The 25681-nt window shown below is 42.9% G+C and overlaps 1 protein-coding gene across 5 annotated transcripts; it reads left to right on the top strand.

The window, feature by feature from the left end:
- Window positions 1-516: 516 nt before the first annotated feature.
- Window positions 517-17686, top strand: DCAF4 (DDB1 and CUL4 associated factor 4). 5 transcript variants are annotated; one of them, XM_074584750.1, is made up of 14 exons: window positions 517-570; window positions 1317-1432; window positions 3086-3183; window positions 4767-5099; window positions 6162-6244; window positions 7481-7583; window positions 8300-8443; window positions 9121-9170; window positions 10457-10536; window positions 11971-12066; window positions 12178-12275; window positions 12947-13123; window positions 13350-13464; window positions 17288-17686. In XM_074584750.1, exons 4-14 carry the CDS (start codon window positions 5049-5051, stop codon window positions 17479-17481), a joined length of 1191 nt encoding a protein of 396 aa, XP_074440851.1. In that variant the 5' UTR covers window positions 517-570; window positions 1317-1432; window positions 3086-3183; window positions 4767-5048; the 3' UTR covers window positions 17482-17686. The 5 variants fall into 5 exon arrangements, with proteins under 5 accessions (XP_074440851.1, XP_074440847.1, XP_074440849.1 ...); XM_074584746.1 differs by having other exon boundaries at window positions 520-570; window positions 4942-5099; XM_074584748.1 differs by having other exon boundaries at window positions 531-548; window positions 4942-5099.
- The last annotated feature ends 7995 nt before the right edge of the window (window positions 17687-25681 follow it).

Here is a 25681-nt window from a genome sequence, read left to right as displayed (position 1 = left end):
TTCCTCCCACCTCGTCCGTTTGCCGCACGCTTCCCAAAGCTGGCCTAGCACGAACGCCTCAGTATCTAACTGTCGGCTGCCCAAAGGCAGAAGGCCCAGAAAACATTTAAGCATCAAGACGCCTCAGCCAGGAGGGTGACTTTGGAGCCACCGCTCTCTTTTTCTAAACTCACGAGGAGTTTAGCGAGGCTGCAACAGCTTCGAGCTCCGCGAAGCCAAAGGACGGCTTTTAACGACCAGGGACCCAGGGAAGGAAGCGGGGGTTCCCTTTCAGTAACCCTCACCTCCCAGAAACGCTCATCTCTGCCTCCTTCCCCCACTGGGCCCCCTCCGCCTTCAAGCCCAATTCCCGAGGGAAACAACCCTTTCCCCTCACAGGGTCCAACTACCGACCGACCCACCCCTCCGCGCGGCGCACGCGCCAGCTTTGGCCTCCCACCGCTTTGGTGAGTGAGCTGTCCGTCAAGCAGCAGGCGCGGGTGAGGGCCAATCAGGCGCGCCCATCGGGGCGTGGGCGGAGCCTTGGCGACAGAGTGGGAAGCGGCGAGGTCCGGCGGCTTGGGGCAGGCGGTGAGGGGAGCTTGGCCGCGGCCGTGCCTCGGGGTCTTTTAGCTTCAGCGCGGTGGGGCGAGTCGTGGCGCTGCTCCCGGTCCAGCAGGGAAGTCGGCAGGAGCAAGGAAGCGCCCTTAGTGGGGGCGGTCAGCGGGCCTGGTCGCTTACAAAACCGGAGGTGTCGGCCCGCCGGTACGGCCTGGCTGCTGTGTGGAGGGGAGGCCCCCTCCGGCAGTAACGCCGTGTCCCCGCAGCAGTATTGCGGGGCCTGGGCCCGGGGTGGGAGGCAGGCAGGCAGGCCGGCCGGCCCGTGGTGGAGGGGGACAGGCCGCTGTTGGTCGCTTGGGGTTGTCCCCTCTGCTTGGGAGGAAGCGTGTTGCGCTGGAGAGCTGGCCCTCGCTAGCGCCCGGCTGCAGCTCGGCCGTGGGACTTTCTCCGCCCGGCACACGTGAGAACTCAGCAAGAGGACGTTTATTAGTGCTGCACGCAGGGGGGTGTCCGCGCCGTACCCTCCTTATTTCAGCCTCCCTTCAGGCGGCCGGTGGTGGTGTTCTGCCTTGCCTTTCTTAAAGACCTGATGCCGTTTAGGCTTGAAAGTGTTTCTCTTCAAAATTAAATTATTTTCTTCAATGTGCCACCTGGGTTTTGATCTCTGTGCTGCTGCTGCAAAGCTGTTTGAAAATAGTTGAAAAGGGGTACTGTCTTGTATGTTGGATTGTTCCAGGCAAGTAGCACTGAAGTACGTATGTATGTTTCCTTTATAGGTAGAAATGAAGAGAAATTACAAGCGGGGCAAAGAAAAGCATGCATGGAGCAATCGCAAGCACAGCTACCGTTCCCATCAGTACAGAAGACCCAGTCACAATAACCGTATTGAAAGGCAAGTATATGCAGCTTGTGCTTCGCATGGGTTAAGCCATTAGACGTTACGCCTAATTAAATTTGCAGAATGGTGGCTATCTAGAACTGAGAGGGTTGCCATTTAAAAATCTAGTAGACAGTACTTCTGGTATATCTGTCATCCCTAGTAGGAGTGGAGTTGCGTTGATTTCTGGAAATTTATCATATGTTCACAACTGTATATTGATTTTAAATTAAGATGTGGTTCCATGAGATAGTCCTTTCAGGTGTGCCTGATTGTCCATAACTGCCTTCATCAGTATGCAAAGACAGTTTAGGGAAGAAAAATGTTTGTAAGTAATTAATTCCACCTGCTCATTTATTTTATGCCTTAATGTCTACTAGTGTAAAAACTGTCATTAAAGGATCTTCCTGAAAGTTTGAAAGCGTGTTAAGTAATGTGGTAATAATACCACATCTAGCAAATCAGAAAAATGAAACAAGGTCTCAGGAGTCATACACTGCCTTGAAAACTGATTATTTCAGAAAAGTACATTTTAAACTTTAGAACTTGTACTTGCCTGTGTTTGTTATTTTTATGGCTCTCTTTTCCATGTTCTTTCCTTAGTGCCACTTGCAGAAATAAGAGAGGCCAATCCTTTGCTTTAATGCTCTAAGCATTTTTTAAATATATTTTAGAGAAGGAAACATATACACATATATACAAGTTGCCCCATTAATTGTATTTGCGTAAGAAAAGTTAGAAATGCAAATGTCCCTACTTCAGTGAATATAGAATTAAAAGGATTTTATTTAAAAGCTTTAAATTGAAGTGCTTGGGTTCGGTGTGGGGTGTTTTTCCCCTTATAGATTGCTTATGTTCTTTTACTGTTTTCAAAATTGTATAATCAAACAGCAATATAACTGCTTTAGAACTAGAATTTCTTTGTCATTTTATTTTCAATAAATTACAACTGTTGCAAAACATCTTGGCCTAATGATTTTAAGATGATGTGTAATAAAACCTATCTTAAAAAGTGAGAATTTTATGGGTGGTTCAGAAAACATCCCAGTGGAATTTTTTCCATCAGTACTAGATGTGCCTATTTAAATTAATTCAAAAAGGAGAAAGCTGCAGTTACCCTGTCAACTGCGATGGTTATTACAAAAGCAGAGACTTTTCCTTTTTGGAGTTTTCATTAAACTTTTGTTTATTTTGCATGTTTCTGAACCTCATCAATGAAATTATTGTCATGAAGAGAATGGCCAAAATATTTTTGACCTGACATCAATGTTTTACCCATGCTTTCTCTTGCTTTATGCTGTGAAGACTTACATGCTTTCAAGGGTGGGCTTTTCTTTTAATCAGGGAATATAGTAAAATACCCAGAATTAATCTTCCGCTGAAAAGAGTTAAAGGCACTTACAGAATCAGCAGCCACCTCTAATGTTTTAGCAAGTAATTAAGGCTTTTAAGATGTTATCTCTAATGCTCTTGAGAGGTTTTTAAGATGAATATTTTTACTGTTTCATTTTCATAGTTTAGTGTATGATGATATGCACAGTGTGCTTATCAAAGCCTTGCAAAATGGTACTCCATTAATGTCAATAACTAGCTGCCTTCTAGATTCTTTGTGGAAAACATGCATAGGACAATTGTGAACCTGTCTTGAAGGCAGTGCTATTTTTTTAGGCTGGAACAGGGGGAACCACAGACCCCAGTGAATGCAGACCCCAGCAGCAGTGGAGATCCTTCTTCATCCAGTTTAACGCAGAACTCTGCAGTACCAGGTAAGAGATGATGTTTATGGGTCAAAAATCAGTGTCTATATGCTGACTGAATGAAAAAAGTAGTAGTAGCTGCATTAATAATATGGTGTTCCAGGAAGGATATAAGCCATAAATTTTGTAGAGAAAAGTTACATGGCGTGATATAAAAAGATATAGTAAATGAGGATCTAGAGAGCAGGGCCAAATGCACTTTCAGGCCCACAACTGCTTCTCATGTTTGAAAACTTGTGTGCTTAGCCAAGCTGATAGAAACTGAAAAAATAGAATTCTGTTTCTCTCTCCAGAAATCTTGCTTTGGGAAGAAAATGAACTTTGTTTCTTTTTTGTACGTACTGAAGGTGTTATAAAATACATTTTTCAGTAGAAACTTTAAATAAGCAAAGAAAATAAGAGAGCACGTAAAAAAATGTAACTTGCATCCAGTTGTTCAGTCTTTTAAGATGCAACAATCCACCACTTCAGGGGTGGGGAAATCATCTCTCTTTATGCCTTCAGTGTATTTTGTAGTCTGTAAGAGATACGCTTTGGCTTAATGTTTGTTCATTATCAGGGACTCGACTGGTGAAACCAGACTTGATGCAGTAGCAGTGCTGTTGAGGAAGCTGTCCCATTTGCATTCTGGTTTCCTGACTCACTGAACAACACTAGCAAAAGCTAAGCCTGTGGGAACATCTGTTTCTCCACAACAGGAGAGTCCTGAAACACCACTGACTGTAACCTCTTAATGACAGACAAAGCCAGAATTTAAAGGGACCTTTTTTTTTTTTGTATATGACCCTTTTGTGCTTAAGAGGTGGTGAGCATGTTGGGAAGTGTATCCTGCAAAACATTTATTGCTGTGTAATTAGACTCTGTATACTAAATGCAGTGTGCTTTTATGAACGCTAATGATTCATTCACTAACTATATTTTTGTTGACCTGAATAAATGTTGGTCACTTGTTGCTAAATTGAAATCTAGAAGATGCTGACAAGGTGCTGAATTGTAAGCAGCAGCAAAAAGAGGTTACTTCAAATGCAATTTCTGGTAGTAGATAAAGGGTTAAATAAAAACTCTTGAAATAAAGATGTTAACACTGACTTCTTAATAAAATTCTTTGTCTTGAGACAATGCACCATTATGAATCTGTCCAAGTATTTTACCTGGCTGCCTTTGTGAATTTACCCAGGCAGCAAAGCGCTAAAATTGAATGTTTCTGTCATCCTAGTTTATCTTTGGAAGGAGCCTCCGTGTATTGTCCAAATGTAATCTTGGTTGTATCAAAATCTCTTCTGTACGTTGAAGAAAAGGTGACTTGTTCTGGGAAGTGGATCATTTTTTTTGGTTTGGGTGATACCTCACTGTCAATTTTTATTTTGGTTTGGGACTGCCTTACCTAGTCTTTTAACCAAAAGCGTCCCGTCGTGATTGATTTATGAAGAAAGGTCATTTTTATTCTGCGGCAAAACCTTTCCTTTCTACTTCTCTGATCTGTCCAAATTTCATCTTAGTCAGTGGTGACATCCCTTCTGTGTACCTGTGTAACAGCACTGCATTTGAAAACTATAATTTTTTCTTTTCTTTTTTTTTTTTTTTCCTTTAAGTGGCTGTCATCTGTTCCTAGTCTGTATCATGCTCAGGACCTGCTGGGAGCAAGAGCTTTGAGCCTCGTGACTCTGACCTTCCCAGGAAGATGTGGGATGTCAAAGAGCAATAAACAAACTTAATTATCCATCTGATTTTGCCTGGGTTTTGCCACTTTTTTTTTCTTTTTTCAAGAACTGCCAGGATTTTACTATGACTCAGAAAAGAACCGCTATTTTCGCCTACTGCCTGGACACAATAACTACAACCCACTCACCAAGGAGAGCATTCAGTACAAGGCAATGGAACGTGAAAGACTGAGACTCTTAGAAGAGGAAGAAAAACAAAAGAAGGTATATTCTGAAAAAGAGTGCAATTATGCTTTATTGTGCTTTGGCCCAGGGCAGATTATAAGATAAAGCCTTTCAGTTATGACTGTGGTACAGTTCCCTAAGCTGCCTGAAGAAATGAAAATTTCTTTTTGCTGAGAATTTATAGTCCTTGAAGCCTTTTGTTTGGCTGTTGCACACAGGATTGAAAGCAAGTCATTACAAACAAAAAAAAAAAAACTTGTAAAGAGACAGGAACTGCTCAGAATTGCAGATTGTCCAACAGTTACGCTTGAGTCAGGACATTGGATGCCAGGTTTCAGATCCCTGCCTTGAATTGGCAAAGTGGGGTCTTGATTTTAAGTTTTCCCTATGTTTAATAAATGTATTGATCATATTTGTGGACCCTGAAGAAACAATACTATATATTTAGACATCTCTATATGTCTCATATTAGAGAATATATTAGATGTTCTCTAATATGAGACTTCTGAATTAGACTCCCAGATAAGAATATTTCAACTCTTAAATACTTGCTTTGTCAGAACATTATCAAAAAGATTTCTTACTCTGTAACTCTGCAAAGTACTCTATCCTTTGGCATCCCCAGAAAGTGTTTGTGTGAAATCTTAAAAAATGATGAATGGAAAAGTAGTTCAATGCAGCAGTAAGACTGCATAGTTAATAGCAATCTTATTGTGATAGAAAGTTTTGCTGTATAATAAGAATTTAAGGGGTTATAGTGAAACTAGAAGGTGACTTCACACCTTCAAGGTGGTACCGCTGATTATGTCAAGCGAAAACAGCAGCTGTTGGGTTTTGTTGTTTGGTTTTTTTCTCCAATTTTGTATTTATAGAAGCACCCCACATCTCACAGGAATACACTCGTGTCTCTTTCTTGTTTATTTGCTATAGTAGACCAGGGAGATGGTGCTGGAATGTGTTTTACAGACCTTCTGAAAATTTTCATCTATGTAGGCTAGAGGAAAAAGTTACCTAAATATCTCAAACACCTAAGACCCACAGCCACGTTTGAATTGTAAACAAGTAAATAACTGTGTACACTTTCATGTTATTCCCTTCCAGAAAACAACAAGGGCTGGACTGAACTCATCTATACTGTTACAGAAAAGGCAGCTGGGTTTGCTCAGCTCCACAAGTTATTGCAGGTACAATGATTTCATTTGTCTTCTGTTTGCAATACCAAGTTCTGCTGATAGTGCAACTGTTCCTGTCAGGTTTTTTGCATTTCTTACTGTTCCACTTAAGACAAAGAGGAACATATTACTTACAATAAAAAGTTACATTCTTTTTATAATGTCGTGGTTTAACCCCAGCTGGCAACTAGGACTGTGCAGCCGCTTGCTCACTTTCTCTGTTTAGGATGGGGGAGAGAGTAAAAGTGAGGAAAAAAAAATTGTGGGTTGAGATAAAGACAGTTTAATAGGTAGAGCGAAAGCCGCACACACAAGCAAAGCAAAATAAGGAATTCATTCCCTGCTTCCCATCGGCAGGCAGGTGTTCAGCCATCTGCAGGAAGGCAGAGCTCCATCATGTGTAACGGTTACTTGGGAAGACAAAATGCCGTAACTCCGAATGCCCCCCCTTTCCTTTTTCTTCCCCAGCTTTATATACTGAGCATGACATCGCATGGCATGGAATATCCCTTTGATCAGTTGGGGTCAGCTGTCCCAGCTGCGTCCCCTCACAACTTCTTGTGCACTCCCAGTCTGCTCACTGGCAGGGCGATGTGAGGAGCAGAAATGGCCTTGACTGCATAGCAACAAGGAAAAACATCAGTGCGCTATCAGCGCTATTCTCATCACAAATCCAGAACATAGCATTACACCAGCTGCTAGGAAGAAAATCAGCTCTGTCCCAGCTGAAACCATGACATATAATCAAATTATACAAGTGATGAAAATCCAAACGAAGAAGAGGTTTCCCAATTTCAGATAAATGGAGTTTAAAACTTCACACTTTTTTTTTTTCTCCCCTGTATATGCTGTTTTGCCACATTGTGCTTTATGGATACAGTGCAGTTTTTCTTTGGATGGATGCTCTTCAGGCGATATGACTGTTCCCGCTGCCCCCCATTAGAATCGCTATGTTCAGATTCAGTAACAGGGCAGAAGGCAAGTTAGTGGCTTGCTATGTTGTTGTTTCTGCTACTGAAGGTGTGCCAAGGTTCAAAATAACAGTATGAAATTCCATGAATATGGAAGATGCTGCAATTTCACTTATATAATCCATGAAGAAGTGCATGTTAGTTGTTCAGGCATTTTATTATCTGTGGTTGAGAACCAGTTCTGGATATCCTATCCAAACTTCTTTCGTTGGCATTAAACCTAGTCTTACCTGAATTCTCTCTTCTCCCTCCACCCACCCCACCCCTGCTTTTACAGGATGGTCCATGAACTAAAAGTGAACTGCATGCAGAGGAGGAAGGTAGAAATTCACAGTCCAGATTCCTCAGTTGCTGGAACCAACAATTTTAAAATAATTGTGGTACGTTATGAGAACTGTTAAGTCTTTAGGATAAAGAGAGCCCATCTCCAGTGAAAATTCAGGATCTTGTAATCAAATCGCATAGGTCAAATTTTGCTTTCAAAGATGTGTTATTCCTGTTGTGTCAGTTCTCAAAGTCTTGTTAATTTTAAACAATTAAAGCCATTTTAAACAAGTAGGAAGAGGCTGTTCCATTCCTAGAAAGGGAAACGGTGAAAAGGTTGGATATGAAAGTGATATTTTATTTTTTTTGAAGCTGATCAACGTGTTCTCTTGGAAATAAACAAATAAGCAGGGGTTGAGCGGATAATTAGTTTAGGGGCAGGGGAGTGGAGAGGATTCAGACAAAGAAGAAGAAAATGGAAGAGAAGAATTTGGGGAGTGGCAAAGTCTGTGGTCCAGTGAGTCTATGTAAACATCAATAATAATTTTACATCTCACGATCTGAAAGCGGTTTGTACTGGTTTTGATGATACTGCATGTGCAGGAGAGGTCTCTGGAGTAAATATCCATTACTCAAGGACAATCCTTTTCTTACTCATGTTTTTTCTGTCCATGCATATAAAAAGGAGTTGGCTGCCGTTTTTAGAGATAATGGAAACCTGGTGGTGTTAAAGGGATCAGAATTAATGTGTTGTTTCATTTTAGACCTAATGCAGCTCTCTCAAGCTGTTTTTTTTCCAGTAAGCACGACCAGTAAGCTTTTATTTTTACAGGCAGATGCTGCTTGTGAGCGGATATTCACTGTGAATGACGTAGAGCATGGAGGATGTAAATATGGTATCATCAACCTCAGTGGTTTGGGAAAGGACTCTCTCACTGTGGAGATGTACGACAACCTCTACTTCACAAACCGCAAAGTACTGTGCTCTGTTCCCTTTCCTTCAGTTGTTGCATTCTCAGAACGCTGTTCTTGGGAAGCAGGGGTGGAAATGCATGAGGGTTGGGAAAGGGGTTAGGAGGAGAGAATGGAATAATCTAGTAATGTGCATTTTGGATAAACACAGAATCACAGTAAACTTGTCTCTGAAAGTCATCAGTACCAGTGCTAGTTCTCAGCAATGTTAGATTGGAAAGGAAGACTATATAGAAATACCTGCATCCAAGGATAGTGTTTACTTCAGAGTTGCACTTTGCTGTAGATGACAAAACTGATGTTGAGGGCCAGAAGCTACTAAGATTTGCATGCTTCTTTCTTAAATATAATTTTGGGAAAACGTGTTTATCCTTGAACATGAAGAATATTTAAAACAGGCTTTCATAATCTCTCCATGCTCAGATTCTTTTAAGGACGGTCTCTTAAATAATAGAATGTGCTTGGTACCTCAGTCTGTGTTTGGACAGACTTTTCAATGCTGCTCTGTCTCCTGAATTTAAGAGGAGTATGAGTCTAAAATGCTTATGTCCCATTACTGGGCTATTTAGTGTGCTAAGGAAGCGTGCCCAGCGCATAGTTTTGGGTCATCTTTGCGTGGAAATACCTTTTCATTAATTGAATAAGAGATCACAAAAATATTATGTTTTCTTGTGTCTGAAGGTGAATTCTGTATGCTGGGCATCATTGACTCATCCAGATTCTCATGTTTTATATCCTTTTAGAAAAAAAAAAATTCAGTTCAGATTTCATAAGTCTGCATCATGCTGTACAGAACAACTAACTTCCAGGAAGATCTCTCATGTAGTTGCCCCAGAAATTAAGTTTTCTGGAAAACAGTTAGGAAAATTGAAAGATGTTGGAGCTAGTGAGACAGATGTATGATTCTGTTATAGATATATGTAGTATTGTTCCATTGTAATACTAGGTGAAAGACCATGTTTCCTGCCCTGGAGACTTCCCACTTCATTAATAGTGTAGATACCATATCCAAAATGATCTCATGTTTAGAAATTGGCTGGCACAAAAGAACAAGAGAAAGGGTTAAGGTAACTAAATTTCTCTTTAAAGAGGACCTCTTTGAAAGTGGGTTGGTTGGTTTCTGTTGTAAACCATCCCCATATCAGCTAGGGCAAGAGGAGAATGGGAGCAATTCATTGGCATCATGCTTTGCAACTTACAGAGCATGTTCTACAAATCTGTCTTAGAAGAAGAGGAAGGTTGATGGTATAGTAGAGGAAGCAGTAATGGACACTGCAGAACCGAGAAGAGAGGAAGAAAAGGGGATTTTAACGTGGGAGATGGCAGGCAACAGGCGTGCTATTGAAGTGACAAAAGAGGAAATTACGTAAAAATGTATGTAATGGCTCATGGGAAAAGCGAAGCAATTCCTAAGCGATCCAGAAGGTGGCGGGAGTTCATCAGGCTTGCTCACATCTGGTTAGGAGTTGGCGATTGTTTGGTTTGGTTATTGGGTGCGTTCCTCTAGTCATGTCACAAATTTACCCTGCTGAACTTGAAATGCAACTTTCAAATCCTAGTTATACCTGTTATAATCTTTAGAAAGTATTTTCATGTAATCTAAAGTGAGTCTTCCCTGCTTCCCCAGTGTGTGCACCCCTTTCTCCATCTCATCTCTGTGAAAAAACAGATCTATACTTCTTATCTTTATCAGCATGTAAAGATGAAAAGAACAATCCATATAGGCGATGCTTCCCCCCCGCCCCCGCCTATCACTAGAAAGATGCCTTAGTATTCCTCTTTCCTTTCTGGTAGTGAAAATACACAAACAAGAATTTGAGTTCTTTCTAGCTCTTTCCTGTGAAATAAATGAAAAGCCAAGACTTAATTGCAAACTGTAAAGCACATCAAAAGTTTCAAAGGCAAGTATGGTGGACTGTGTCTGTGTCAGAGCATCTTGCTCTTCCCAGCTGTAAATGTTAGGCACCCTGTTCCATTCTAGGGAGGAATCTTTTTTTTCCTTAACTCACTTCAGCAAGCTGTGTCTCATGGGAATTGCAGAAACACCAGGCTGTGCCAGTCTGCTTCCAGCATCATTGTTCAGCAGCACTAACCCAGGTAGGGTGTTTTTGTTGTGGTTTGCTTTTTTTTTTTCCCTCCAATTTTATGGTATGAAAAGGAAAGAATATTTCCACACTCTTCTTCAGCAGCTGGTGACGCTGTTGTATTCTTGTAAAACTTAGAAAATCTGAAACAATTTAAGAAGTGAACAGATGAAAGAACTTACCTTAAAAATTAATTAACAAGCAGTATTCAAAGCACTAATTTATTTTTAGCTGATGATGATGTAGTACTTGACTTTGGCAGAACACCTCACTTGTAAAGTAAACGTTTGGAATTTTTCATGAGTAGCTTGGCCTGTAACGCAGAAGCTGCGCACAAGAAGTACTCAGATTTCCTATTTGGACTGTCTAGAGTCATTGCAGAATCCCTTAGTAGCTACTCAGGTATGCTCAGTGGATTAATCAAAGGTGGAAAGTTGGTAAATGTCTCAGCTCATAACTCCTTGTACAAGCTCATGCTCAGTTGTGTGTAAGCATGATTGATTTAGAGAATCATATGTCTTAAATCTGATGGCTGGAGCTGTATCTTTATATATTTATTCAGTGTTCCTGGAGGCAGGACTTTATTAATTGGACTTTCTTGATAGATGTCAGAATCATGCTTCTTCAGGTCACACAGTGCGGTCCTCTAACCTGGAGGTTTCCATTCAGACATGATCAGATAAGTTTATACAGAGGAAATCTGTGATAGATAAGAGTTATGGACCTATTTTAAATTTTTTATGTCATGCAATTTATGCAGCCATTAAAAAAAAAAAGCGCATAGCATTAGCATGAACTTGACAAGTCACTGAAGATGGATGGCTACTAGGCCAGCATGCCCAGTTCCTCTGTAGAACATTTTAAGTCCTTCACCATAATCAGATGCCCAGAGATACAAGAAAGTCCTCATCTCTAGTATTTCCTATTGACTGTTTTAGGTACTTTAAGTTTCTTGACTTACTTCACTCTCCTCAATTGTTGTTTTGAGGGAACCTTGCTAAGTAGATGCTGGGAGCAAAGTAGAACTTAACCTGTCTAAACCCATGTTTTGGACATGTCACCTGTCCTGTCTGACATATGTATGATGATGGTGGCTGTGCCATGAAGGAATTGAAAACAATGGACTGAAAAGTTATGTAAATTAGTGACAACTAGTGTTGATTCGTTTTTTTTCTTTTTTCCTGCCATGGTCAGCCCTCTGAATACTGAATAAATTTTAGTTTCTCACAATCATGTGTCTATATAGACTATAAGTCTTCAGTTTACAGTTGTGAAGTCTGACTTTTGTTTACTGTCTCTGGAGTAGCACAGGGACGCTAATTGGGTAACATTTTCTCTGCTTCAGATTGAAATGTTGAAAGAAGTATGGAAATCCAGAGAAGCTTTCTGAGTTATCATCCTGTACTAACATTTTATGGACGCTTCATGTGTTGCTCCTTTCTCCTAGGAGATCGACCTGGAATGCTGTGCAGCTTCACGATATCCACTGCCTGGTCCTGTGCTTGGTGCCTGAATCCCCAAGCAGACAACTGTTTCAGCACAGGTGATCCGCAAGGCTAGCAACCCCTTCTATAGCAGTGAGAAAGACTTCTTGCATTAATCTCCCAGCTGCTCCCCAAATTACAGCTAAACAAACATAATTTGTCTTCCTTAGGCCTGACACGACGAGTTCTTGTGACCAATGTAGTCACAGGGCATCGACAGACATTTGGAACCAGTAGCGATGTGCTGGCACAACAGTTTGCCACACAGGTAAAATGAACCACACACCCTTGATTTTTCCGAGTGCTGCCTCATTGCTGGGCTTGTTGTGCTGTTTGTGATGGGACTCAGCATGCTGTATGTCAGGTTGTGATTACAATTACTGTTGGATAGCTGTTCCACAACAGAGCTGATGTGGTCTGATGCTTGCGTACAACTGAATAGCAACAAAAAGATAAACTGATTTCAAACTCTGTGGCAATAGGGGTAATTTTTGTTAATTGTACAGAGGTAAAAAATGAATTGTTTTGGTTTTGACAAATGACCTCATTTTGTTAACACTTAGTGTATTGTCTCCATCGAGAAGAAAACCCTTATAAAATACTAATGGACTTGCTCACAAAGATTAGTGAGAAGGGTGAAACTGGAATATGAGAATTCCAGTTCCTGTTTTGCAGTTAGTTACATTCAAGTTTCTACTTACGTAGCTGAACTTTTTTACAGCTAAAGTAAATAGCTGAGGTTCGAACGGAACTAGTGAGTTGGCTGATGAAAAATGTTGCAGTGTGTAATAAAAATTCTGATTCTTAATGCTCATGTTAATAAAATAATTTGACAGCTGCACCAGAGAGCTCAAAAGCTTGACATAGCTTCTGTCTGTATAATTTGTAAGATCCTTTCAGATGTTATATAGTATGCTGCTTTCTCTTGGATTCTTCCAGACCCCAGTGCTGTACAATGGCTGCCGTTCAGGTGAGATTTTCAGCATTGATGTGCGTCAACGCAGCCGAAAGGGCCAGAGCTGGAAAGCAATTCGTCTCTTCCATGACTCAGCAGTTACATCTATTCGCCTTCTTGAGGCTGAACATTATCTTATGGCAGCAGATATGGCTGGAAAGGTATGGTTCTGTTGCGTTTAGGGTACTCTGTTCCTTTTAGTGTCTGGGTATTGACGGGTGCTTTTCCCAGTCCTGAGGGTGGCTGCCTGTGCTTTGGCGGGGTAGTATAGAACTGGGCTATAGTCTTATATGTGGGTCCTCTTCCAGATCCACTTACTTATCAACCATAAAGTACTCTATGCTTTGTTAATATATCATCCTTCAAAAAAATTGCTTCAACTTGCAGATAAAACTGTGGGACCTGAGAACAGCAAAGTGTGTGAAACAGTACAAAGGTCATCACAATGAATATGCTATTCTCCCTGTGCATGTAAATGAGGAGGAAGGGCTTCTTACAGCAGGTGGGTTCACTTTTTCCCCCTCTACTTGTAGAGTGCATGGCAGTGATTTTCTTATGCATGAGCAGTGTTTCTTAGCTACAGCTGTTGGAAACTGTTAATTCTTTAAAATTGAGAAGAAATTTAGCCTTAGACATATCTTCATATACTATCAAAATTAAGAAATAATGTTATGGATGCAGACCTATTATAATCACGCCTGTGTAATGCTTAATGGCTTTATCTGCTGTGTCCTGCAAAAGTCCCATTATGCTTTCCACAGTGTATCTCGAGTAGAGCAGAAAGCACTTGATTATGAAATTCACGGAAACAACGTGTAAGCAGGAGGTTTGGTGATAACTTCTTATAGAGATTAAAGACCATGTATGTGTGATTTCGTGTGTGTGGGTAGTGTGGTGATGGACTGAAGCATCGGCATGTAAGCATAACTCCTTGTAAACTGTCTATACCACTCAGGCTCATTTTTAATATATTTGGCTACAGTCTGAGATTTTTAATTTTTTTTTTATTTGGGGTCAGGTGAGGAAAGGTAACAATCATAGAATCATAGAATTGTTGAGGTTGGAAGGGACCTTTAAGATCATCAAGTCCAACCTTTAGCCTACCCTGACAAGAGCCACTTCTAAACCATGTCCCTCAGTGCCCCATCTACCCTTTTTTTAAACACCTCCAGAGATGGTGAATCCACCACCTCCCTGGGCAACCTATTCCAATGTTTAATAACCCTTTCAGTGAAAAAATGTCTCCTAATATCTAATCTAAACCTCCCCTGACGTAACTTGAACCCGTTTCCCCTCGTCCTATCACTTGTCACCAGGGAGAAGAGGTCAGCCCCCATCTCTTTACAACCTCCTTTCAGGTAGTTGTAGAGGGTGATAAGGTCTCCCCTCAGCCTCCTCTTCTCCAGGCTAAACAACCCCAGCTCCCTCAGTCGTTCCTCATAAGGTTTGTCCTCCAGGCCCCTCACCAGCTTTGTAGCCCTTCTCTGGACACGCTCCAACACCTCAATGTCCCTCTTGTAGCGAGGGGCCCAAAACTGAACGCAGTACTCGAGGTGGGGCCTCACCAGTGCCGAGTACAGGGGGATGATCACTTCCCTAGTCCGGCTCACCACACTATTCCTGATACAGGCTAGGATGCTGTTGGCCTTCTTGGCCACCTGGGCACACTGCTGGCTCATATTCAGCCGGCTGTCAACCAACACTCCCAAGTCCTTTTCTGCTGGGCTGCTTTCAAGCCACTCTGCCCCAATCCTGTAGCGCTGCATGGGGTTGTTGTGACCCAAGTGCAGGACCCGGCACTTGGCCTTGTTGAACCTCATACCATTGGTCTCAGCCCATCGGTCCAGCCTGTCCAGATCCCTCTGCAGAGCCAACCTACCCTCAAACAGATCAACACGCCCGCCCAGTTTAGTGTCATCTGCGAACTTACTGAGGGTGCATTCAATCCCTTCATCCAGATCATTGATAAAGATATTAAAGAGAACCGGCCCCAGCACCGAACCCTGGGGGACACCACTTGTGACTGGACACCAACTGGATTTAACTCCATTTACCACCACTCTCTGGGCACGGCCATCCAGCCAGTTTTTTACCCAGCGAAGAGTACACCTGTCCAGGCCATGAGCAGCCAGTTTCTCCAGGAGAATGCTGTGGGAAACAGTGTCAAAAGCTTTGCAAAAATCCAAGTAGATAACATCCACAGCTTTTCCCTCATCCACTAAGTGGGTCACCTTATCATAGAAGGATATTAGGTTTGATAGGCATGACCTGCCCTTCACAAACACATGCTGACTGGGCCTGATCACCCTGTTCTCCTGCATGTGCCGTGTAATGGCACTGAGGAGGATCTGTTCCATGACCTTCCCAGGCACCGAGGTCAGACTGACTGGCCTGTAGTTCCCCGGATCCTCCTTCTGGCCCTTCTTGTGGATGGGTGTCACATTTGCTAACCTCCAGTCAGCTGGGACCTCCCCGGTTGTCCAGGACTGCTCATAAATGATACCAAGTGGCCTGGCGAGCACTTCCGCCAGCTCTTTCAATACCCTTGGGTGGATCCCATCCGGCCCCATAGATTTGTGCACCTCCAGGTGCTGAAGCAGGTCCCTCACCATTTCCCTTTGGATTACAGGGGCTTCATTCTGCTCCCCATCCCTGTCTTCTAGCTCAGGGGGCTGGGTACTCAGGGAACAACTGGTCCTACTGCTGAAGACTGAGGCAAAGACTTCATTAAGTACCTCAGCCTTTTCCTCATCCTTGGTCACTATGTTGCCGGCCCCATCTACTAGAGGACAGAGATAATCCTTAGTCCTCTTCCTATTGCTAATATATTTATAGAAGCTTTTTTTGTTGTCCTTGACAACAGAAGCGAGGTTTAGCTCTAGCTGGGCTTTGGCCCTCCTGATTTTTTCCCTACATAGCTTAACTACCTCTTTGTAGTCGTCTTGAGTGGCCTGCCCTTCCTTCCAGAGGCCATAGATCCTCTTTTTTTCCCTAAGTTGCAACACTAGCTCCCTGTTTAGCCAGGCCGGCCTTTTTCCCCGACGGCTTGTCTTCTGGCACATGGGGACAGCCTGCTCCTGTGCCTTTAAGACTTCCTTCTTGAAAATCATCCAGGCTTCCTGGGCTCCTTTACCCTGGAGGACTGCCTCCCAGGGGACTTTGTCAACCAGGCTCCTGAAAAGCCCAAAGTCCGCCCTCCGGAAGTCCAAGGTAGCAGTTCTGCTGAGCCCTCTCCTTGCTTCTCGCAGAATTGAAAACTCTATCATTTCATGGTCACTGTTCCCAAGACAGCCTCCAACCTTCACATCCCCCACAAGACCTTCCCTGTTTACAAACAACAGATCCAGCAGGGCACCTTCCCTAGTTGGCTCTCTCACTAGCTGTGTCAGGAAGTTATCCCCAGCACATTCCAGGAACCTTCTAGACTGTTCCCTCCCTGCTGTATTGTATTCCCAGCAGATGTCCGGCAAATTGAAGTCCCCCACGAGGACAAGAGCTCGCGATCTTGAGACTTCTCCCAGCCGTTTATAGAATATTTCATCTGCCTCCTCATCCTGATTGGGCGGTCTATAACAGACTCCTACTACGATATCCGCCTTGTTAGCCCTGCCCCTGATTCTTACCCATAAACACTCAACCCCATTATCACCATCATTAAGTTCAAAGCATTCGTAACACTCCTTAACATACAGGGCCACACCCCCGCCTCTCCTTGCTTGCCTATCCTTCCTGAAGAGCCTATAGGCATCCATGGCAGCACTATAGCTATGTGAGTCATCCCACCACGTTTCTGTGATGGCGACTACATCATAGTTTCCCTGCTGCACGATGGCCTCCAGCTCGTCCTGCTTATTCCCCATGCTGCGTGCATTAGTGTAGATGCACTTCAGTTGGGTTAATTGTCCTGCCACTTTCTTGGGGGGGCAAATGAAGCAAAGTATAGCCGAGTTTCACAGTGTCACTGTAAACATCGTGACCTCCTCTCCTTGGATTTGTCCATAAGTGGTGGAATAATGACAAGAATTTTTGTTAATTTGACAGTTTTTCTCCCCTTTTTTGGCTTAAAAGCTTGATAATGAGACGAGCAGTCTAAATACTGGTTTATCATATCTTTTATTGCCTAATAGGAAATGCTGCACGTTTTTCCCACTTTTTCAGTATTCAGTGTAGAATTTCTGTTTCGTAAAGTATTGATAAGCACTTTGCCTCTAGTGTGTGTGGAAGTCAGGATTTTTACCCCATGGACCTTCTGTGATGATAATCCTGCAGAGCTGAGTAAAGTACTCTTTGTGTGATGTTCAATTTTGGTGTCCTTTCCTTTCCAGTTGGTCAGGATTGCTACACCAGAATTTGGAGTCTCCAAGACGCCCATCTGCTTAGGACCATCCCTTCTCCTTACCCATCCTCCAAAGATGCCATTCCCAGTGTGGTGTTTTCTTCAAGACTTGGGGGTAGCAGAGGAGTTCCTGGCTTACTCATGGCTGTCAAACAGGATCTCTACCACTTCTCCTATAACTGACACAATAGTCTCCTCAGACCTGGTCTACAAAGCTGCCAGCCTATACATGACTTACCCGTCACCATGCTCTTGAGTCCGTTATGTGCTGCTGTTGCATCTGCTTTACTCTTGACATTCTGAACCTCTTTCAGCAGTTTCAGCCAGTCTTGCTGTATACACCTCAGACATCTTGCAAATAAAAGCTGAATGCTGATTAACTACTTAAGCAATATGCAGCCTCTTTGAAATCTAGCTATAAGCTTTGAAAAACTGGTAACGTGCAGTAAGGGCCTGACTCATGCTACCTGAATTTGCTGTCAAAAGGCTGCTCAAGCTTAATCCTTGTTTGGTGATGTAACCCCTTAGCTGAGGTTACACCTACGTTAAGAAGTAGGCTGGTGCACCAGAGTGGATTAGCAGAGTGAAGTAGCTGGTGTTGAGAAGCTGACACAATAGGTGTTCTGGGGCTTTGTTTGGAGCCCTGGTCTGGGTCCCTGCGTCAGCTGTCTCTACTACATCTATGGTTGGAAGCAGTCCAAGGGACAGCTGTTTCCCACTTACACTGTGAGTCCTTTGAGCTGGGCCATGCTAAACTTTGTCCTTTTCAGACAATGGTAGGGTGTCATTGCCCTGCCACCATTCCCTTTAAAAGGCAGCACGTGTGTATAACAAAGCCCCTTTCCTGGTCCAGTAGCCAGGCTGAATGTCGCTGTTAATTTTTCACAGTGTTTGCTAACCAGGTCCACACCCCTAACTTGGAGTTTGGTCAGCAGTCTGGAATAGCAGGCTTGCTTATGCAGCTGTAGCAGAAGACAAGCCCAGCCTGGACAGACCGCATGCTCTTTGGCATATGAGATCACCTGTGCGGAGTCAGGGCTTTTGCATACCGAGGTACAGCTGGGCCCTCAGCTGTGAAGTTGTAGCACCAGCTCATGGTAATTGGGTGACGCTTCAGGAGCCCATACCTGTGTTTGAGAACAATTATCGTTCCATGGAGCCTTGATTACTTCCAGCTCCTTGCTGGTAACTGGTCTGGGTTGGGCAAGACCATCCTGCAGCTAGCATATATAGGGAGCACTGACAAGTGCAGGACCCTACAGGGGGTGAAGACCCTCATTAACTAGGTGGGGCTACTGATAGGCATCACAGGAAAGATGCTGCGCTCAAGTCTTCCAAAATTCTTAGAAAAGGAACGAAGGAATTGCCTTTCCATCCTGGGATCCACTTAGAACATTCAGATGTACAACTGTGTGATCAGAGATGCTGCTTTCCGAGGGGTCCTGCCAGGTCAGGAGGTGAGCGTACCAACAGGTTATAATCACACCCTGGCAGCACAGCGTGTTAGGATGGAGGCTGTGTCCGGCAGGTGCAGTGAGATGGCCATGTCCGAGAGCTAAGCTGGGTGTCTGCAATCCAAGTGCCTTCTGAAGTCAGGTATAGACTGCACACATGCACAAAGATAAGTGTTGCTGGTGACTATAGGCGAGGCCTATAGTTGGGAGTACCCAGCGCAGCACTCACACGTGGGACACCATCTGTGTCCTCGTTGCAAAGGGGTACAACAGTGCTGGGCATCCTGGGAAGAAACAGGCTTGGCTTCCTCCAAAAGGAAGCATCACAATGCCCTGCACTGCAAGTCCAATACAGGGAGAGTCCTCTCACAAGACCAGTGCAAACCTGAGCCTATACTGCTGTTTTTCTGTTTGTTTCCAATGCACTCTTTTCCCCTTTCCTTCCATATTCCAAGTGACTTTGGATAAGAGGGAATTACTCATATACAGCTGCCAGGAATGGTTGGCGCTACTGAAAATCCTCCCTGTCCTGCAGGGTTCCACACTTGTTTCTCCTGTCCTCTCAACAACCTTCAGGCCTAAGCAATGTGCTGTTCTAGGAAACTCACTCTCTTCTCAGCAGCTCTTATGGCTCACCCCACCCCAGTGTTTTGTGTGGTGATGTCCTTCCCTTTCTTCGTATTTCTTTTACCCATTAATCTATATAGAAGACAACAGAGCAGGAAAACTCTCCTCTTGGGAGCAGTGTAGTAACTTTACAGTATGAATATATTCTATATGAATTAGCTGTTGCAAGGGTTGTCAAGATGAAAGATGAATTCCAGCAAATATTCAAAACAGTTTCTTCCCTGTTTGAGTGTACATACAAAACCCCCAAATCTTTCTTGTATCTCATTAACAGCCATCTCCTATTTCCCTGTAGGCAGATTGAGCTGTGAATTCCTTACAACTACGGCTCCCCTGATGCATCTGGCTTTAGTGTTTTGCTGCAGAGCCTTCTTTTTCACACAAAGCGGAGTGGATGCTGCTCACAGCACACTCAGTGCTGCCCCCTCTTCCTACAGAACTTGCTTCTAAGACCAAGGGTCCTCTGTTCTCCTCAGATGATAAGTGCATCTTGCAGGCTCTTATTCCCTCCGCTGCGTTTGAATAACCAAGAGACCAGTTTGGCTAGTATCATCACCAATTCCTTGCTTGCTTTTCTTTTCAACTTCAGAAAATACTCCACAATTTGTCTTGATTAGTCGTGTTAATTTGGGACATTTTCTGTTGCATGCAATGATTAATACATGCAGCACAACTTTCAAAAGCATTTGCGTTGACTTCTTTGCAGTATGCATTATTAATTAATCACCTGTTCAGGAAATAGATGTGTGGCTAACCCCATCCTACTGCAAACTCGTAATGTTCCATCTGATAACAATGTTACAACCAGCTCAGAGTGGAGTTGGAACATACTTCACATTGGTATTCTTGCTAGTAAACATGCGTGGTTCAAACACTTGCAGGTAGCACAGCACAAGGATCACAAACTCCCTCAAATCAGAATTAATTTCAAAATTTAGACTATCATTTAAACTCTTCTCAGTGCTCTTAACTCCAGTAATGCCTGTTCTGCGGGAACAAGACCATTCAACAAACGTGCCCAGTTACCGTGGGAAACACAAGCGAGGAACTGTGGCAGAAAGGCACCTTACATAACTGAAGATAGTTTCTTTTCTGTGTTCCCTTTTAGGCAAAGCTCATAAAACAAAAGGTACACATTTGCTTTCTGTTGTTTCCAGGAGCCAAATGCACACACATGTCCCTGCAAACCCATTCACCCAACTGGTGCTTTTGCAGCCAACGCTTCTAATTAAGCCTGCAAGAACAGTGTGAAAGGAGAGGGGAAGCAGGGCAAGAAGAGAGGCAATTTGGCTTCAGTGACAAACAGCAAGCAGCCTGCAGGCCGGGGCTGAGTCAACCATTTCACTGTGCAGCAATAGCTAGGACTGTAAAAGGCAGCTAAAAAGTAAGGAACTGCAGCACTCTTACCCTCTGCTACAGTACCAAAACACGCTGTCTTTGCCCCAGCTTCTCAGCAAATACTGAACTAGTAGGAAACTTCGGCAAAGCCAAACTGCACTCCAAGACAGGCTGCGGCATCCCTCATCCAGCAGGCCCAGTCTGGTCTCTTTTGCTCACTGGAGCAAGGCTCAAAGCGGATCACCAGGCTTTTCTCACTGACCAAGCTGCCCGTCCTTCCCATCAACACCATTGTTTCAGAAGCTACAGTCTCACCCTTGCTCTGTTCCATATACCCTGCTTCTGTTAGTCAGCTCTCAACCCCGATCAAAAAGGCTCTTTCCACATAAAACCCTTAAAGTTTCTACCTGTTATGTCCAAGAACATCACATGACCTAAACTTCTGTAGTTTTAACTTCAAGTGTCTAAAGCAGGGAGGGGATTCACTTTTGGGTACTCTGTGGTGATGGGGGTTATGTCTTCCTGTTGACCCTGATTTATTGCAGTACACAGCTTCATGGTCGTTCCTCCACTATTAGCTTCAGTACTCATCAGGATAAGAGGTTAAAAAAATTAATTTACTAGTCACAATTTCACTCTGGCATTTTTACTTTTTTAAGCTTAATAGGGACCTTTTCTAACAGTACTAGAAAATTAAGCATGTCTTGTAAGGAAGTGAGAATTCAAACTGGAATGTGTACGTAGTCTGGAGATGTCCCCTTACAGTAACTGCTTTCAGAAAAGTTATAACCTAGCAGTGGACAACTCAGCTTTGGTCCTCAAACCTTCATTTGCTGGTGACTGCTTGCATACACTATGTATACTACATATACTGTGAGCTGAATCAAGCTGTCGATATGAACCCAAAGTATTTTCTAGACAGGGGTTCTGGGGAGAGGGGCTGGGGTTGAAAGACGCTTGACCCAAGTATTGAAAGCACTTCAAAAATTAGTTTCAGGTTTCAAAAATGGAAGCCAAGGCACAAAGCTGATAAACTGGTTTAGGTAATGTCTGAAAATATGATCAAGATCACCTCCATCTGCCTTTTCTTGTTCAAACAACTTCTTTCCTATCTGCAGTTCTATTAATATCATGGTAGCTGTGAAGCACTCTGATGCCTTCCTGACAAGTCATCATCTGTACATTATCATACATACACCACTGCTTTTCTCCAGTGGTGTTGTAAAACTGCCTTTTAAGCAGAACCATAAAGATCTAGGCAGCTTTTCAAAATGTCAGAAATCAGCGTGTTTCAAAATCTCCAGGCATTCCTGACATTAGAATTTCTATAATGCCACAATTGAGACATTTCCTACGTGAGGACTTCTACATATATACCTATAAATAATTTGTATCCGTATTGCTTTATTTTTTGCTTTAGTTTTGGCAAATAAAAATTACGTTAAAAAGCTGAACACGGTTTAAATTTGGCTTAAGATAACTGACTAGCTGCCATTCTAATTTAGCTTTGTCTTTGTCACATTATACTGTTGATTTTGAAAGCCCTCATAGTAATTATTTTTTTATTTTGGCATTGCCATGATTTCATTGTTGATGTGGCTGCACCATGAACAAAAACATTTTATGACATACTATGTGCTGTGACTGACAGAATATACATGTCAACATTGCTTTACCAAGAAAGAGTGCTCAGCTAAAGCGGGGGGGGGGGGGGGGATGCGACACAGACAACAAAAAGCAGACAGTTCCATCACTTGTCCAAATCACTCGCTGTTCTCAAATTATTGGCAGGCGAAGGCATATCTGTGGGTGCCAAATTATATTACAGCCATCAGCAATAAATCAAATGCAAGGACAACGCCACAATATGTGGAATTACAGTGACTGACAGCATCAGTTGACAATGAAACATGAAAATGAGAGGCTGCAAAAGAGAGTGTGATAGCAGTACTTAAACCTCATTGGGCTGCCTATGCTGGAAGCAAAAACATGAAGAAGAGCAAAGTCTGTGCGACCAGGTGGGAAGCCGGAGTCCTGCAATGTCAAAGCCCAGGCTACTCAAAGCAGCAGGAGTATCTGTGAATGTCTCAGCACAGCCCCAGCAGGCAGACACCTAGCATAAATACAAGGCAGATCTAACGTAACGATGATGATTATTGCAACCAATAAACTCTTCTTGACATCAAAAGCCAGCAAGGGCTGTCATGTTTTCCAGAACACAACCAAAGGTCCAATTCACAAGTGACGCAGACAGGAACATATGGGGATACCTTGGCCAACTTCAGCAAGTGCAACTTCACCTGCGAGGAGCTGGGCAGGAGGACGAACGAGCAGGAAAACAAACAGGAGGTGGGGGAGAAGGCGGGGGGGGGACGGACAGACGACGACGACACAGACTGAAAGACAAAGCAGTTTTTCTTGTGCAAGTAGCTACATGTTACAGCCTGCTGCTGCCCTGACACTAGCTGCGTGTTAGACCCACGCTGTTCTGCCATCTGTTTCGCTGGCTGCAAGTCTCAGGTGCAACACGGACCTGGTATGCATTTCAGCCAAGTTGGGCCTAAAGGTTTTGGGTAGGGAGTCGAACTAAAAGTGTGCACACCTGTATGAAGCTCACATACATCTGCTTCACAGAAAGAGAGGAAAACCCACAAATCCTATTTGAAGATGAATCTTTATGCTGAACCGGTGTAGGTACACACAATGAAAAAAAAAAAATCCATCAGAATAGAGCAATCATCTCAGACATTTTTTCCTCTACAAACCTAGGCTCATTTTGTGGTGCTTTGGGTGAGGAATTATTTTTTCACTGGGGCATATCTTTGCACATCAGTTAATTTACATGATTCTTACTTTACCTAATGTTTTCCAAAGCATTTACTAATCAGAAGAGGTGCAGAGGCTGCTTGATCTGCCGATAATCAATCCGACATCATTTTCCAGCAAGAGATTTACAACAAATAGTCAACTTCGTTCTGTAACTCAGAACATGCTTTTATCGTGCCACGTCTCAGACCAGTTGAATTCATTATCTTACCAAGACAGTGTGCTGATTTTAACTACTTAAATACTAACGTCACAGTGAACTGCAGTTGATCCAAAGCACACACTCTGAATGCAATTTCAGGGTAACTAATTAATTTGTCTTCCGTAGAATACACATAGTGATCTTTAGAAATTTCCTGGAGAACAGTCCTCTCCTATCCCTACCCTTGTAAATAGACAAGACTTTTTCACACAGTAGTTGCATTCGAGCATCAGACCTGTCTTACGCTGCCATTATGAAACACTCACCGTTTGGGTTTTTGCAGAGCTCCAGCAAGGTTGCTGTTAACTGCGGGCAGGTTCTGCAAAGACTCACTCGGGTTAGATGCCATCAATACCTTTGCACACGAAGCATCTCTCCTAACAGTTTAGGAATAAAACCCTCACAGGTTTCTACTGCTAGGATTAACCCTTGTCTTCAGGTCAACAGTCCCACCCCAAGCACCAAATGCTCCCATGTTACTTGCTTTAGTGATTTTTTTTTTTCTGGATTTCTATTTCCTTCATTTAAGTTTCCTTTAGAGCTTTCTGTCCACAGACATCGTTCAGCCCTTTTTTTTTTTTTAAATCCTAATGTGCTAATACAAAACAGCATTGGGCTCTGCTAAAATATGCATCTATCCCCTTTAAATAGCTAATCCATTTAATAACTATATTCTACACTCTGTGTACTCACAGCACCCCATACTATCAGAAAAAAATAAAAGCTCTTGCGTACAGAAAGCAGCAGTGAACTTAAACTTACAGATTTTTTTTTTTTTCATTTTGGAAAACAAAGAACCCAAATAGCCCTCTCAATACTGTCCAGAAAGAGTAACACCAAGCCTGCTGCAGTTTAAGCACCACACGAGATTTCGCTTTGTTGAGCAACAGCATAAAAGATTCAGCTCCAGGATAATCAATCAAGTGTGGATTCTGCATGTTGACGGGTTGCTAAGTTACTCAGATCGCATATACACTAAAAATGTTTATACAATATTTTCCCTTTGACTGAGTAGTAATGCTGGCTGTGACAAGGAAAAAAACTCGGACAAGTTGTTGAAACAGATGCCAAAGATTTTATACAAGGAATGTCATGGCTGCTTTCTCTTTGTGCATTAACATGGTAGTAAAGCTACATGCATAAACAGCACACAGGGCACAGCCTACAAACCAAGAACACGTTGCTCACCCATTAAAAAAATAAAAATACTTTGAAGCACAGAATTATGCTGGATGTGCAGAATGTCTTTTAAGAGAGGATTTCTACCTATTTGTGCCCTCCCTTGGGCAACTATCAGTTTACGGCAGACTTTGCTTACAAAAACATTAGACAGTCCCCAGTAAACTTGGCCAGTATCGAAGGTGTCGTGGAATGTCTTCCAAGTCTACTTCCGTGTGCAGGCTGGATGTAGTGGCGAAGGGGCAATCACTTTGTGAGTATGTTCTTTCAGAGACAAAGTGAGAACCACGTGTTACAAGGAAAAAATCAGTACGCTTGCTCAGAAGATAAAGTCTTTTATAGCAGTTAATTTAATTGTACAGTCCTAAAACAGGGTGTTGGGCACTCATCTACACAAGAGCACACTTAATAAGCTGGGGAAAAAATACCACAGTTCCAGGACATTGCATCAAATGCCAGCCACTCCCAAGAGGAGACAACCCTCATGTGGTGGAAGAATTCTTGTCTATGTAAGCCAAGAAGGAAGGTTTTTAGGCAGTTCAATCCACGATGGTCTCTTACTTCTTATAACTGGAACCACAACTCCACAGTACAAGACAGTGTTAGTTAGGTTAAGTGGTGTTTTTGCTAATAAAATCAGTGAATTCATTGTAGTCCTTTAATAAAAGTATGAAGTCCAGTGAGTGCCAGTTGCTAGGACCAAAGAAGAAAGGTTCCCATTTTCCAGGTGGATGTGTAAGTTCATATTATTAGAAAA

This window comes from Larus michahellis, chromosome 4 (genome assembly GCF_964199755.1).
Source record: "Larus michahellis chromosome 4, bLarMic1.1, whole genome shotgun sequence".
NCBI classification, from domain to species: Eukaryota; Metazoa; Chordata; class Aves; order Charadriiformes; family Laridae; genus Larus; species Larus michahellis.
The sequence above is the reverse complement of the archived record's forward strand: the minus strand, read 5'-3'. Positions and strand labels throughout refer to the sequence as shown.